The sequence below is a fragment of the Theobroma umbraticum genome, unplaced genomic scaffold, assembly GCF_002168275.2.
Source record: "Theobroma umbraticum cultivar Fairchild unplaced genomic scaffold, ASM216827v3 scaffold_50.0, whole genome shotgun sequence".
Lineage (NCBI taxonomy): Eukaryota > Viridiplantae > Streptophyta > Magnoliopsida > Malvales > Malvaceae > Theobroma > Theobroma umbraticum.
In genome coordinates, this window is record NW_018397261.1 from 2,866,986 (window position 1) to 2,883,961 (window position 16,976).

General features: G+C 35.8%; 1 protein-coding gene across 1 annotated transcript; it reads left to right on the forward strand.

Moving 5' to 3' along the window:
• The first annotated feature begins 10,442 nt into the window (after positions 1 to 10,442).
• Positions 10,443 to 16,632, forward strand: LOC110417917 (transducin family protein / WD-40 repeat family protein). Its single transcript, XM_021430515.1, has 12 exons — positions 10,443 to 10,782; positions 11,513 to 12,627; positions 12,823 to 12,999; positions 13,157 to 13,270; positions 14,035 to 14,139; positions 14,324 to 14,458; positions 14,535 to 14,590; positions 14,702 to 14,804; positions 14,878 to 14,994; positions 15,211 to 15,337; positions 15,475 to 15,605; positions 15,698 to 16,632. The coding sequence occupies exons 1-12, from the start codon at positions 10,509 to 10,511 to the stop codon at positions 16,226 to 16,228; spliced, it is 2,985 nt and encodes a 994-aa protein (XP_021286190.1). The 5' UTR covers positions 10,443 to 10,508; the 3' UTR covers positions 16,229 to 16,632.
• The last annotated feature ends 344 nt before the right edge of the window (positions 16,633 to 16,976 follow it).

Genomic DNA, 16,976 nt, shown 5'->3' on the forward strand with positions numbered 1-16,976 from the left:
GGTACGTTCAGTAGTACCATCTTTTATTGTTGCAGCATTGCATGCAATGGTGGTGAATGGTGACACCTAAGCAAGCAAAGTCTTTTTGCATTTACATTTCGTGGCATGGCATATCCTACAAAGTACATTTTTGTTTTGTGGTTAGAAAATATTAATGCGCAAAATTAATGTGTATCTTTAAAGATTCTGTGAGAAGATTGCGAACCTGAAAAAGCTTGTGCTTGACAATGAAATCTCATCTTTTAATTATTAACAGTGTCTCTTTGATTCTAGCGTATTTGGGGTTATTTTGAAGATTAAATAGACTTTCGAACATGGAACGATTAATATATAGCACTAAACTACTAACAAAAAGAGAGTATGCAGTTATTTCGTGTACCCAGAACTAGATTTTTGAGTTTTAACTAGGAGTGAGCAAAAGTCGGTTCGATCAGTTTTCGGTTTGGTTTTTGGCAAAATCAATAAAAAATTTCAAAGTTCTAACCAACCGAACCGCATAGAACGTAAAATCGATTTCGGTCGATTTTTAAGAGCTTCTATTCGGTCGATTTTTTAGGGTGAGTGGACTTCAATTTGGTGGCTGTTGGTTTCGGTAGGAGTATGAGAGGGAGTCAAGGAGAGGCGGAAGGGGGGTAGGAAAATTAAGTGGGGGGAAAGGGAAACAATTGCAGGGGTATAGAGGATAAGGGTTACTTGGGATTAATGAAGGACACTTTTATCTTTCTGCTCTCTTAAAAACAATAACCGTCAATTATTCGGTCGATTCAAGGGGAAAAAGTTTCCACCGACGATCGATAACAACAGTTGGTTATAATAATCAACGATTGTGATCGGTTGCCTGGTTGCAACCGACTGCTACACAGTCTTAATTTTAGGTTAACATGAAGCTCGTAAAACTATCTAACTAACATTGTTTTTCAAGAACACCTGCCAAAGTTGGATCGGGGTAGTAGACCTTTTGTGTTCGTTAAAGTTGTAATAGCTAGCTAGGGTGGGGACCTTGTTCATTTCATCGACTCGGTAGATTTTGTGGACGTGATGTTGCTTGAGAGGTATTCAATGCATGTACCTATCCAGACGGGAACCAACAATATGATTATGGCTCAGATGACCCCATGTTTTACATCATCAGGCCGTTTCTCACCCTTTTGTCCACAGCGGTCGGTGGTTAATTGATGCTCCTGTTTGTACATGAGGGCTTGTTTGATCTCATTCATGGCAAATGCAACACAGTTAGAAACTCATTTAGTCATGTGGCTCCCCTCTTCTACAATTCGCTCCTCCCTGGGCTAGAATGGAATTTGAGGAACTACATATATCTCCTTGACTTATTTTTCTTTTCATTCAGGCCCTCTGTTAAGGACTCATCTTCTCGAATCAATTTTGATAAAATAAAACCTGAGCATTAAATTGTGTTAGTATTTTTAAAAGGGATACTGAAGACGCATCTTTCCAAAAGCATAATAGTAACAAAGAGCCGTAAGCTTCGGTGACAAGACTTTACTGGTTCTGATGTTGAATTCGACGGGATCTAGGAAAGAATAAACTTTTGTCAAACACTGGAGTTGAGTAGGTAGAATAGAATAGACTTTGTGATTTGGATTCCACCACTAATTATTATCCATCGCTCTGCTGCGTGTTAACATTTCTCCAAACTGATAGCATTTTAGCAACGCTACCTAGATAGCAAAACCCATCTTACCTCTCACAAAAGCTTTCATGGAAGGGTTATGTAACGGTGTCAACTGTTGGTGATTGACTTGAATTATGTAAGTTTTAACAACAATAATACTCATAACATCAAAATGTAACACAGGTTCTTATAATATTTGTATCGACCTAAATCTTAGTAGTTTTAATGATCCAAAACTTTTGGGATATATCGTGGTTTGCAAAATGTTAAGATTAAGTTGTAAATGTAGGACATGGCATTATAAATCAACTCTTCTAGATACGTGGACTACTTGTGTGTCCAACAGATAGAGCCAGGAAGTGGCAGTTCTTTTTTGAATGACCTCTTTAATGAGAAATTTTTGGTGTAAACGATTAATATCGATCTCCTCAAGTTGTCCCATGAACTTGACGTCCATTTCAATTAAAAGCGCCAGTAGCATTAGAGAATCAGTGTTTGGAAGACCCTTGGAGGATTATTTCTATTGCAGCAGCGAGTCTTATAGCTAAGATTATTTCCGTTACAGCAGCAGCTAGTCTTATAGCTAAGATTATTTCCGTTACAGCAGCAGCTAGTCTAATTGCTTTTCATATATTCTGGGGCAGACAGCATATATGGTACAGTGTTTTAGCGTTTTCCTAGCTCTTATTAATGCAGCACATGCTGGAACCGTTTCTGGGGAGATATTACCATGTCAATGCATATGTTCATACTTCATTATCTCATTCTCTGAAATTTCTACTCTGCTTCTGCTTTTCTATCTACATTTCTCTCTATAAATAAATGAAGGGAAGACTATGCTGTTGAACTGCTTCAAATTGATGAGTTCAATCTCTGTGTTTCACTTAAATATAATCTAATCCGTCCTGTACCCCCAGAAAGAAATAATTCTAATCTGCCTTATGGCCCTCCTGACCATAACGAGCTCACTTAAAAATGTATTAACTAAAGACTGCGTAATCGGAACAATAGTTTCTCATTGTGAATTGTGGCTACTTCTCATGTCAATTCAAATTTGGCCTATCTTAAGTCCTTTGGCAAGATTTGGCTTATCATCGAGATCATCATGTTGCCTGGCTTTCTCAGAAACCATAACCGGATATGAAAACGAGAAAACTTCCATCATCTAATACCTTAGAAAACAAGCATGCTAAATCACACTATGTGGTTTTCTGAGCTCACACAACAGCCTCACAGGGCAAAAAGACGATAGCACTGCACTAATCAATATGATCCCTAAAAATTGCCTCATTTATAAAGTATAAATGAGCAAAGAAGGGCAAAACGAAGAAGAAAATAAGGCTGGTAGGAGTTGTAACTGTGTAGGATTAAAATTTTGAGACAATCTTACGGAATTGCTTGTTTTTGATCCAGAGGCTCATAATTGTGGACAGGGGGCCTCGTAGGTAGTCTCCGGTAGTCTTCGTTCATAAAATTCAATAAATCTTTGCCAGCTTCAAGAAGCTTTTTGGATTGAAGTTTTTCAAGGGAATTATCAGAATCTCGGGGAACTAGTTTTGGGGAACTCGAGAAACATTCCGAGCTGCCCTTGTCAGAAACAGGCTTGGAATATCGGAAGCAGAGCTGGTTTCTACTTGGGAGTTTAACCGAATGCTTCCTAGAAGCTTCTGGGCTTGCAGAGCTTAGGAAGTTTGCCTTCAACATGTTTCTGTCATCCTAGGTAATCATTAAAAATGTTATTCAAAAAGGAACAAGAAAAGAAGTAGCAAATTTATCAATTGCCTGCGAGCTAAGAGATCTGGAACCTGATAATTGAACTTCTCATGTGAGCTCCCAATCTGGTTGTTTAAAGCATTGGTAACCTTTCCTGCATCAAAACGTTGAAAAATTCAAATTGAACCAACAAACAAACCCTTTATTCCAGATTGAGCAGTCTCAAATGAACTAAACAGTTAACGCAATTGCACACCCTCACTCTGGCGTGCCATACACACAATGGAGAAAGAATAAACATTTGTTGCACCACGAAATGTGAAATTCTTTTAGACATTCAATTACTATCGCATGCATACAAGTATGATATTTTCCGCACCTGTATTCACTAGAATTCCCTATATAAAAAAGAAAGAAAGAAAATATTCCGGAAGCAAAATTGGGAGGTTAACAAAAAGAGAGCTCTATCCTAAAGAATCTCACTTCATTTCCTCAGTTATTCTTAGGCGGATGGGATTTTGGGACATGATAATCAGCGCTAAAAGCTGTAAAACCAGCCTTTTTGGCCTTCCCATGGCGATGAGGATTTCTATTTCTCACTTTACAATTTACGTTCAAAATTCCTTTCCCTCTATGGCTACTTTTTCCCACAGATTGATCTGCACCTGAAATTTTTGCACTCTCTTCTCCTTCCGAACCTTCTACTGTCACTGTCTTTTTATCCAAACCCCATTTTAACATCATTTTCCTTCCTTCAAGCCTAGAATTCCCTACTTCTGCCGCCGCAGGCATAGCATCATAAACTTCCTGGCAAGAAGTTCATTTTAAGGATATTAAAAACTTTGAGTTCCCTGTATAAATATAGTAGGAATGAAAAGAATACCATTCTGACAATTATTCAATAAGTAATAACTTTACCTTTCCTAATTTGGCTGGGTTTTTTCTTGCTGGTTCAATAGCACTTCCATCTGCAGCCAATATTCTCTTCAGAACTGCAAGAAGATCAAGAAATTAACATTCAACTTCCCTGGTTAAAAGGGGAAAAACAAACAAAAAATAAAAGCTTGAGAAGAAGGTATATGCTTATATACCTTGGCTATCTGCAGCTGACTCTCCTGTAAGAACCAAAATGAACACAAGTACAAAGCCAAAAAACCTTGTGGACACCATTTTTATTTTTCTTTCTTTAGGAATGTTTGTGTCCAAGAACGAAAGGGAGGACCCATTTGAAAGGGTAGATGATCTTTATAAAGATTCAAACCCCAGGTCAAAGCTAGAGTTCCAACACTCACTTTTTCTTTGATAAAATCTAGTAATATTCAATTCCATGCATTTACTTGGAGATGGTGATAGTTTAGAATATTGTGGGTGTGCTCCGACCACGTTAAAAAAGAAAAGGTCTTTTACGGTCAAATAACCGGTGCTAAAGGCCTTCATGTAGTTTAAGAGACCTTGAGTCTTGCTTCTTCTAATTTTCGGTTTTAAATTGAATTAATTAATAAACCATGGGTTTGGGATTTCAAGGCATAATTTTTATTTTGATTTCTTTGCTACTCAATAGCACTAACTTTTCTATTAGTAGAAAAAGAAACAATTTGTTGTTATCAATTGATGATTATTTAATCATTACAAAATGGCGTAGCTATCGAACCATTGCGTTATGGGCTAAAATTTCTAAGTGGCTATTACCATTTTATAATGGTTTATGATTTATGTGTTGATCGGTTGAATACCGTTTTATCGAATAATGGTGCCACGCAGCAATTACAAAGTTTGGCAGAGAAACCAATAAATTATTCATTAAATTGCATAGATTTAAATGATACATATATCTATACTTTCATGCTGTAATATATGATTAGTGACATATCATATGAGGGTTTTCTTGATCATGGCATTCAATAGTCATGATCCTATAATTGGACATGAATTACTTGCTAACCTTGGTTATAGATCATTGTATAGCCCTGTAGGCATGGAAAATTTGTTAATTTGTAGATCCTTTCTGAAAGAGAAGTAATAGTACATGTGCTCTTGTCATAAAATTAGTTTGTCTATATTTGCTTTGTGATTTTTTGCACTAATACTTGCATTTATGAATAAGAAGAATGCATGACTCGTTTTCTGTGATTTATATATTAATGTTATAATGTTTATTTCCCATCGATTAATTAGATACTTTGTTATGTAAGAAATAAACATTATTTAAGATAACTTCAAATTAATTGAAGGGATCGAGTTATATGATTCCTAGTAATTTGTTAAAATGCTTTTTGTTTATTTGATGGAATGTTTCATATATTTCATGATTTGACATAAGTTTTATAGTTAGCTTCATAAGGTTATACATGGAATTATGATAATTCCTAAAGGCATGAACCATATGGCGGTGATGACTATAGTGTCAATGATTAAATAAATTTATAAGTAATTTATCTATCACTTGAGTTCGCATGAAAGTCTCAAAAGGAGACTATATAAAAGTTTTGATATTTTTTTTGAAAAAAGAAATATCGAGGTATTAAATGTTTGCTAGTAATCTTTCAATAGGGCTGAGTTAAAGAGTTCTTAGTGTTTTATATATATATATATATATATACATGTATATATACACACCAAATAATTAATATGGATGATGAATATGATAAGTGAAATAAAAGGGAATTCTTTAATAAAAGAATTGATAGCTTTTAAATGAAAAATGATGTTCACGCAGTCAAAGTCGAATTTCTTCTTTCTTTTTGTTTTTTACTGACAATTTTCTAATAGGGGGAAACTCAAAGTGTGAAACGTACAGGTGGTGTTCAGGCTTTTGAACGAAAGCTGAAAATGTTGAAAACGGTTGGTAATTTTTTTATCATTTTTATAGTTTTACTACAAAATCATGCTAAGAAAAGCCCATGATCACGTGAAATGGAAGATACGAGTGTTGGGTGCTTGTCTGCCGCCATGCATGCAACGAGGAGAGGTTGTTTGGAGGCCAAGTTTTGCCAAACACAATGCCCCAGGGCGCTTCAATTTTTAATTGTTTTGGAACTCTACCCCACATAATTATATGCTTTTAACAGTTTGAGCCTTTGTCCTGGTGCTTTTGTTTGCATCAATATGATATGCTGTAAGAGTAGGTAAAATGGGACTCCTAGCAGCCCCAACTTGGCACCTGGCACAGTTTCTTATGACAGCGGAAGGCTGGAGTAGGGTTAAGAAAAAAAATATAGTACCACTGTAGTCTAACAAGTTCAATTTCCATTCAATTATACTTTGATTGAATAATGTTTGAAGGGTTTGGTTTAGCTTAGCATGTAGCTTTGACTGAGATTCGGACTTACCCTGGGAATCACGATAATTTTTGGACAGACTTGCTAAGCATAAACTATAAAATATATATATATATATATATATATATAAATCTTCAAAGAATAATCACTATATCAATTCAACTAATTCTATTAATCTAGATCTTCTGACAATGTTTAGAGACAGTTAACAAATATTTGACCCTCTTATTAATTATTATATATAGTAAAAAGTACAAAATTTATTTTTTGGGTACATATAATTAGTTGTACTGATTTCTTCCAAAAAAAATTTAGTTGTACTGATAGTAATTAAGAAAGATATATCATATGTTTGGTTCTCTCCCCTTTTTAATTTTCAAAGCAGTGAAAAAAGGCGAAATTAAGTGTATAAGATTTAAAGATGTTTGATTTATTTATATATATGTATAGGTATTTATAAAGATTATCATTTCAGTTGGGGTAGGAAACCAAACCCAAATCTAATTAAGTTTGGTTCTTGGCTATATAGACTAAAATAGGAAATAACCCTAGGAAACATGTGAAAGTTGTAGGCTGCATGGAATCACTAACAAACCTAGCTAGCAGTCATGATTAACAGCAATAAACAGTGGATTAATTTATGATTGTTGGCTATCAAGTTTAGAACACGAGGTGATGGTATGTTGCTAGAGCTAGATCAGTAGGGTCAACATAAACTTAAAATCGGTTTTGTTTAATGCATTAAGCATATTGTTCACATTTTTCTACTTACATCGGAAATTGAATCACAAGGCGCGGGATAGTCGGCTAAGCCATGTGCGTGCTCAAAGTTTCTTTTGTTCGTTAATTAACTTAATTTTTAATTCTAGGTAAATTAGCTAGGGTTAAAGTGAGTTAAATAATGAGGATTAATGGGTGAGTATATATGCTACTAATTATCATGCTAAAAAATCATGAAGTGGTATTTGCTTTGTGGATGCTTAAAAAATAAAAACTCACTTTTTTGGAAGACCTTAATTTAATTTAAATTCATTAATTTATATATATTTTGTTTTTAAGTTTCATCTTCAAAATTCGAATATAAAATTTTCAAATGAGAATCTTAAATTCTAATTGTTCATGTAGCTAGCTCTTTGGGAACTATTATTAAATGAATTAGATTTGTTATCATTCAAAGAAAATTATGAATTACCCAGGAAAGAAAAAGAGGCAAGAAAAAAACATGTAATGACAACAACAATCTATTTTATTATATTTAATTGATTGAATATATGATTTAGAATGCCTTTAAGAATACATAAATTCAAGTTCACTAGATTTGATATTGCAAACACATGGGAAAGTTTAACCTAATTTTCATAGTCTAGTTTATATCAATTCAAAGGATCCAATCATGCAAATAAAGAAAACAATGAGCATGAAACGCATGCTCAATATGTTTTCAATTATTAATTATGCATACTAATGTCATTTCCTATAACTATAGTCAAAATTCCTTATTTTTTTAATAAAATTATAAGTTTCTTATAAACACCGTGACACAACTTACAAAATATTCATAGAATTTTGTAGTTATATATACACTAACCATTAAAATTACCATAATAAATGTCTTCTTAACTGAACGGCTGGCCTCTTACTTTGTTTTGCATGCATGTTTCAAACATGTTAATTTACCGACAAACAAATGAATACTAAGATACAAAGACCAATGGGATGTTAGGTTTGTGATGGAAAATTCTAAAAGGGAAAAGCCTTAGGAAGAATTGGTAACTGTCCATATATATATATTTTTAATTTAATTCTCATAAAGAGAAGGGGAATTTAATTCAACTCTCAAAATGCGATACATGTATCTATAATTAAATCAAAGATTAAGATACATTCTCATTGCTTTCTGTTTAAGATTAAGAGCATGTATATAGTTATGTACCCTAATTTGTACGGGAAAGGAGCTTTCAAGTTTAGGGATGTGAAACTTGTGTAGCTTAAAGTTGGGGTTGAGAATAAGTTTTGGTTTGCGAGTTTAGAATTCAAAGAGTTTGAAAGAGAGGGAAATTGGTTTGCCTTTACACAACATGGTCACATGGAACTTTTACTTAGCTATATACGTATATATTTTATTTCGATAAAGAACTGGACAGTTTATTTACGTGCAGGATGTCTTGCAAATGCATTTCCAGCCATTGTTATGCTGTCCATGGCAAAGATTAATCATAGTTGCCATTTGGCATTTAGCCCTGTTGATACAAAAACTCAATCACCTTTCCCAGTATAGACATTCACAACAGTGAACAACGTCAGTTGCCTTCCAAAAGATCAAAGAGACACTCGTGCACAGCCATACAAAGCTGGCCACAACACAGACTCATCAACCAGAACAATGCCATACCTAATTATTCATCCGAAGGTGACCAATTCCAGCATTCTCAATACAGCTCTCGCTATTCCTGATGCTATCTTGCTGGACTACCATCATTGTATCCCGTAGCCTTTGGACTCCTTTAGCTAATTGATAAGTTAAACCATTAACTGCACGAAGCACATGTTGGATTTGCCGCCTGCTAATCTGAGTTTATAGATTCAATTTAGAGCATGAAGTTGAACAATTTCCAAGGAGTGGAAATAAGATTGAGTACTCAACTAACAGTATCTACCAAATTGCTCTCCGCTAGCAGACAATGAGAATGAGACCATTGTCAGGCAGCAAAGACAATAACGTCTCCCTCATGACAAAAGACTCGGCATAGTTGGAATCCATAATCCCTATGTATGTTGTTTTAGAAAATATTATTTTCACGCTATCTTTGTCGTCACGGAAGACTCCTCCTATGCCACCTTCTCCTAGTCTCCCTTTAGATGGACCGTCAACATTAAATTTCGTTAGAAACGACGCCCACCCAGTGTGCTTCCTTGGCAGGTTGATCTTTTGAGGTTCCTTCCGTGATTGATGTTATGTCAGTTGGGCATTTGGCTTTATACCACCCTGCAACTCTGAGCTTAATGATATCAAAAGCTTGTTTCGCATCCCAAATTTCTTCTCGTTCAGTTACAATAAAGATTGATCACAATTTTCCTTTTTAAAGGGTAAATGCTTACTTTGCTCTCATAGTCATAGGCAAAACAACAGTTATATGGTAGTATATAATTTGCTCAGTAGTTCCTATACGTCACCCTTTTTAGCATTTTTTTTTCATATCATGGAATAAATAGTAAATTATATCATTCTAGGTTAAAAAACTCTTAAATTATCCACTAATAAATAAGTAAGAATTTTTTTCTGATGGAGAGACAATAATATATAATTTCAAAGAAAGATCATCATGATGAGTGACCATGTAATAAATATATTGATTGGTTTTATAATGAAACTGAGAGACAGTGCAGTTCTAGTCTCGATTAATCAAGTCCTTAATATTTTGTAGTAAACGGGCATTTTCAATAACGATTGGTAAATAGTAATTCGGATTTCCCTTCTCAAATGAAAATAGAAAATAGTTCAAGAGGGTCCAATACCCACTTGAAAAAGGGGTTAGCTGTTGGGTTAAAGGCAGCATAATGGTGGCTCCAAGAGTAAGAGCTGAATCCGATGCAAAGGAAGGCCCATTGGCCCCAAACAACAAGACAAACATTGTGGGCTGAACCTACTGAAAAAGGGGGCCCACAAGCCCCATACGACAATAACCAGCGTCTTAGCTTCCTTCAAAATCCCCATTCTTACCCGCGAAATCCAAAATTCAAGACTTCGTTTCCCGCCAAAGAAAAACAACCCAAGCCAAAACCAGATCCACTTTACGTGACTGTAAACTGAAAAGCACCAGCACAAGCAGAGAACAAGAAAAGGGCCAAAACCCTCCATTTCCACCGCCCTCAAAGCCTCCGCCATGAAAATCAAATCAGTGAAACTAAGGGAAGCCCACAAGGGAAGTGCCAATGCCTCATTCTGCTCCATCTTGTGGGACCTCCATGCCCACCATTTGGTGACTGCTTCGTCATCGGAACCCTCTATTTCTATTCACGATCCTCTTCTCCCTTCCAATCCGCCGCGGGTTCTTCGCCACCACCGCGATGGGGTTACCGCCTTGGCTCTCAGCCCCAACTCTACTTGTCTTGCCTCTGGATCTATTGATCATTCCGTTAAACTCTATAAATTCCCTGGTATTCATTTCTTTGTTTTTTCATTTCAAGTTTTTCTGAGTATGTTCTTTTTTCAGATGGGTAGCTTTTTTTTTCTACTCTCTTTTGATATGAGTATTTGTTATAATTAAGAAATATTTGGTTTAATGGGTAGAATTTGGTTGGGTTTGCTTGATAATGTCTGCAAAAGTTGAAATTGTTTTGGGATTTTATTTTGCTTTTTGAAATTTAATGTAACCCCCCTTTATTCGTTTGCGTATTTTCTATTTCATTTTCTTGTTGCAACTTTGCTTGTGGCAGTTTTCTCAACTGGTTAGAAATTTATTTGATTTCTTAGAACAACTTCAAATAGGTTTAAGATAGAATTTTGTTTCTTGGCGCAAAGTTTCTCACTTAAAGACTTAAAAAGTTAGATTATTGTAAGTTCTTGAATGGATTGTTTGCTCCCTTTATGTGAAATCTTTTTGTCTTGATTTCATGGTGCTGCTGTTATCTCTAGACATCAGTTAACTTAATTGAACTGGATTATTAGAAGATTTTATATTTCCAACACACAAAAACACACATGTTCTCTTATTACCCAATGTCCTTGACTATTTCTTTAGCTATGGAAAATTTCAATTATCCATCTAAATAATTCAATGCAGGACAAAACTTCCTTTTCCCCTTCTTCTTGGCCTTCCTTTTCGTTTTCACTTCTTGTTCTGTTGTTATTCTTGCCTGACTAAAATTTAATGTTCTTTTTTGTCAGGAGGAGAGTTTGAGACTAATATCACCAGGTTCACACTGCCAATTCGTGCACTTGCCTTTAACAAATCAGGGAGCATGCTGGCAGCTGCTGGTGATGATGAGGGCATTAAACTTATTAATACAATTGATGGTTCAATTGCTAGGGTTCTTAAAGGGCATAGAGGACCTGTCACAGGCTTAGCTTTTGATCCAAATGGAGAGTACTTGGCATCAATTGACTCCATTGGAACTGTCATATATTGGGAACTCCAGTCTGGAAGAACATTGTATACCCTCAAAGGTGTAGCTCCTGACACTGGCTCAGATACTTCGATTTTAAATGTTCTTAGCTGGAGTCCTGATGGCGAGACCTTAGCTGTCCCTGGTTTAAAAAATGACATAGTGATGTATGATAGGGACACGGCAGAAAAGCTGTTTACCTTGAGAGGTGATCATACACAGCATATATGTTTCATGTCTTGGTCACCTAATGGGAAGTACATAGCTACTTCTAGTTTGGATAAGCAAATTTTGATCTGGGATGTTAACCGGAAGCAGGATATTGACAGGCAGAAATTTGATGACAGAATATGTTGTATGGCATGGAAGCCTGTTGGAAATGCACTAGCTGTCATTGATGTCATGGGAAAGTATGGAGTGTGGGAATCAGTTGTTCCTTCCTCAATGAAGTCTCCTACAGAAGACATTCCTAGCTCTCGATCAAAGAACAGTAATGGGCTACTCTTTTTTGATGAGGAGGATGAGGAGGATCAGGAGCTTAGCATGTCAGGTAGTTTAAGTGATCTTGGTGAGGATAGCCATGGTGAGTCTGAACCTCCTAGCAGAAAAAGATTGCGGAAACAGCCTGTAATTGATGATGATCAGCATGAAGATGTTTATAATGAGTTAAGCTCGTGTACAAAAACTGAATCCCGGAAAAAAGTGCATCGTATTAACAAGGAAAGTTCAGATAAAGAAAGAGATGGATCAAGAAGCATGATGACATATAGGCCAAAAATGCAGGAGGCTTTTCAGCCAGGTTCTACTCCACCACTGCCTGGAAAAAGGAATTTCTTGTGCTACAATATGCTTGGAAGTATAACTACAATCAAACATGACGAATATTCCCATATAGAGGTATTTCTTCCTGCCTTTTAATTCAATGCTTCCTTCACCATGTCCTTTCTTTTCTTTTGTGTGAGAAGTGGTTTGTGGATGTATAATTAGGCATTAGTTTTGTGGTTTTATTACAAATTGAAGTTTGCAAGTCGTGAAAGAAATGCACGTCTCTTCTTCTGTTATGTGCTGATATTATATGCATGTTTGATGCAGATAGATTTTCATGATACTAGCACAGGTCCACGAGTTCCACCAATGACTGATCATTATGGTTTCACAATGGCTTCACTCAATGAAAATGGAAGTGTTTTTGCAAATCCATGCAAGGGAGAGAAGAACATGAGTACCCTAATGTATCGACCATTCAGCAGCTGGGCAAATAACAGTGAGGTTAGGGCAGTTACCTTCTCAAAACAATCTGTTTTCATGCTTTGCTTTTATGTGTTAGTTTAGATATGCATGTTCTTATCTTTGTATATGTTCACATCAGTGCATTTGATGTGAAGTTTCACAACATGATGACTTTCTGTACATATTGTGAACTCAGTGGTACATGCGATTTGAAGGTGAAGAAGTAAAAGCAATTGCACTTGGTGGCACTTGGGTAGCTGCAGTTACGAGTCTTAATTTTCTTCGCATCTACATGGATGGTGGTTTGCAGGTTTGTTTACTTAACACTATTTATTTAATGCTTTATAATATGATTGTCGTGTTAAGATGATTCAACTTGTTATAGCGTCTCGAATTTCCATTATAGGGATGGTAATTTCTTGGAAATCATCATTTCATTATTAGTTTATATTTGCACATCGGAGATAGCTCAAATGAAGTAAGTCATCTATAATCTAACAAATAGAAAGGGTCCGTTTGAATAAGTGAGGCCACTAGTGGTAATACTTAACTGGTTGGGTGGTTTAAGTTTCGCTTAAAAAGCTTTGTGAATAACAACAAATGTTTTGAAGAAAATAAAAGGGAGGTTTAAGTAATTTCTTTCCCCTTTCCCAATTCTTAGTTTTGCCCATTTTCAGGGAGCAGAAAAGAGTCAAAGAGTGATTGCAAAACTTGATGCGGACAATGATTAAACAGATTTTGATTCATTCTATACCAAACATTTCAGAGCATGTAGCTTGTTGTGTTTATCAAATTTATGGTAGCTCATAGATTTTACCAGTTTGTGTTGATATCTAACCATAATAATGGATGGAAACTCTTGTGCAAAATTTGTGTTGGATTGTAATTGCTAAGACTAGCTAATAGATGAATAAGTCAAATGAAAGAAGCAGAAAAGAGATGGTGGCAACCAGTACATGTTTCGTTGTTTAGGCGATGGTTTTTAATCAGAAAGCTAGTTATAAATTGTCTTCATAACTGAGGGTTTTGGTTTAATGCCTATGCTCATTTTTTTTCTAATGAACTTTATTGCAGAAACATATTCTCTCACTTAATGGGCCCGTGGTGACTGCAGCAGGCTTCAAAGATGAGCTAGCAATTGTTACCCATGTTTCTGATTGTCTTCCATCTAATGAGCAGGTGTGTTACTATTGCTATAGGTTCTATTACTTGCTACATAACTCAATAACGCTCCTAGTATCAACATAGTGATACCAAATCGATCCAACAACCTTGGTGACCAGAAATTTTTGGCAAATTAGTTAGAAGCTTTTTCTGAGCTCAGTACTTCATATGATAAGATTCTTTGTATTTAAACATGCAGATGCTAGAGTTTAGAATATTCAACATATCTAAAGGGACCCAACCCTTCAAAGGTCGTCTTCCCCTAACTCCTGGTTCATACCTAACATGGTTTGGGTTTACTGAAGAAGGCCAGTTAAGCTCTTATGATTCTAAGGTATCCTGAACTCTGTTTTCAAGTTATCATAATTACTGCATTTCTTTTGGATATTGAATCTTGAAAAAATATGCAGGGTGTGCTACGGGTTTTTACAAGCCAATATGGTGGCAATTGGCTTCCTCTTTTCAGGTTTAATATTCTTCTTTTAAGGATACAGAACAATTCTCTTAATTAATACTGCATATTACTGCTTTAAATTTTGCAATATGCATGTAATAAATGTGCATTGTTTCTTTGCAGTGCAATCAAAGAGAGGAAGTCTGGTGAAAACTATTGGGTGGTTGGGTTGAATGCGAGCAAGTTGTTCTGTATTGTTTGTAAAAATCCAGATTCATTCCCACAGGTAATAGCTCATCATCTCCACTTCTGCTTTTTGTGTTTAAACCAGTGCTTTATGGCCATTCTCTCCTGTTCAGGTGCACCCTAAACCGGTTCTTACTCTGCTAAACCTGTCCTTTCCTCTTGCATCCTCTGATCTCGGAGAAGAAGCCCTTGAAAATGAGTTTATGCTGAACAACTTGCATCTCTCACAGGTACTGTACCCTTTATATATTTATTATTTATTTTTGGCTTTTCAAGCTGTTATCAGTTAAGAAAGTATTTTTCCTTTCGTGCAGTTTTTGAGCAATAACTCTCTCTTATTATCTGGATGATTTGCTTCAGATTTTTCTCTTAACTTATATGGCAGGTTCCCAACTTTTAATTAGGGCTGTTTGGTAGCTAACTTTTTAGATGTATAAACCTTGCAGATTCAAAAAAGGATAGAAGTGATGACTGATGAAGGCTTGGACACTACTTCTCTTGATGATGAGGCTTTTGACATAGAGGCAGCGCAAGATAGATGCATCTTCAGGCTCATTGCATCTTGCTGCAATGGTGAGTCTTTAAAATTTATAGAAACCCTTTCATCAGATGCAGTCTTTTTCCTCGCTTACACTTTTGCGTTAGCTGACTTCTGAAAAAAATGAAGTATATTCTAACCAGTTAAAACTTGTTTGTGGCGGTTCTTGCAGGTGACAAACTTGTTAGAGCTACTGAACTTGTGAAGCTTTTATCAGTTGAAAAATCAGTGAGAGGCGCAATACAGCTTGCCACTGCTCTGAAGCTTCCTATTTTGGCAGAACGATTCAACAACATACTCGAGGTAAGTCCTTCTATCTAAACAGATCTGACTTCTTTAAAAATGCTAGCTAAAATTGTATTCTGATGTATTTTCTTATACCTTTCTATGAACAGGAAAGATTGCAAAGTAAAACTGAGGTTTTAAAAACCTCTCTCCCCAGATCAAATCATGACCGTAACGTTAAAACAGATGTTGCTGCCAGCATGGCCTTACCTGCAACTGAAAGAAGTGAGATTTCAGAACCAACTTTGTCAACATCTTCAGCTAAACTCTCAGCCCCACTTCTTATAAAGAAAGTAAAATCTTCAGATAGAGTTAAATTTGGAAAGCCAAAAACAGATGGTGATCAAACTGCATGCTTAGAGGACAGCAGGGAGGTGAAGGACGCAGGGAAGAATGCTGGCCCTAGCCAGGTGAATAGTGTGAAGGAGGTGAAGAACTTACAAACTCAACGCCCTTCTAATCCATTTTTGAAGTTACCGAATAATCAGGAAGAAAAGAAGGTTGAGGAGGTGATGCCTGAGTCACAATCACAGGGTCCATCCAATCCCTTTTTCAAGTCCTCCAACAAGGTCGGGGAAGCAACAGGGGTACAGCAATCTCACCGTCCTTCTAATCCATTTTTGAAGTCGAGAGCCCAGTGAAGTTCTGTTAGTTCCACAAGAAACATGGGCTAATTCAGGCAAAAGAGAAAGGGGAAACAGGCATCATCAGGCACACCCTAGGAGTATTTATGGGTCAGAATGTAGGGAAGAAATGCATTACTTTGTTGGTAGGCCAAAAAAAAAAAAAGGGTTGGCTTCTAGTCTCTGTAATTAAGAAGTGTATTTCAGAAGCAGCAGCCTATTTGTTTCTTCAAGCAGTAACCATTAAAATAATCACAGTATGTTGTTTTTCATTAATCACAAAAGCAAGAAATGTCATTGTCTTAGTTTACAGTATAATCCTTGAACTCCAAGTGACCATCAAAGCACAACAAGCTAGCTTGGCTTGTACTTATTTTACGTGACAGCTGATTCATTGAACGTATCTTTCTCTATAATTGTCTATTAAGTTACAAAGTTTGTCCCTATTGAATTACTAGGAATTTTTTTTCTTCTAAGGTAATATTATTTTGTTTGATTTTCTATTTTTCACAAATGGTAGGCATGTAATAATTGTAAAGATTGGATATTCTGATTTGACTATCGAGCATTTTAATATTTTTTTATTAATAATATTAATAAAAAGGGATTTTAACTCATTCTCTAATCTTAAATAGCAAACCTAAACAACACTCCTATAAAATAGAACTTTCGCCGAGTAAAATGAATGGTTGGTAATTCATGGTTTAAAAAGTAAATAAAAACAAAAACAAAATGGTCTATACGCAAAATTATAAGGACAGAGTTG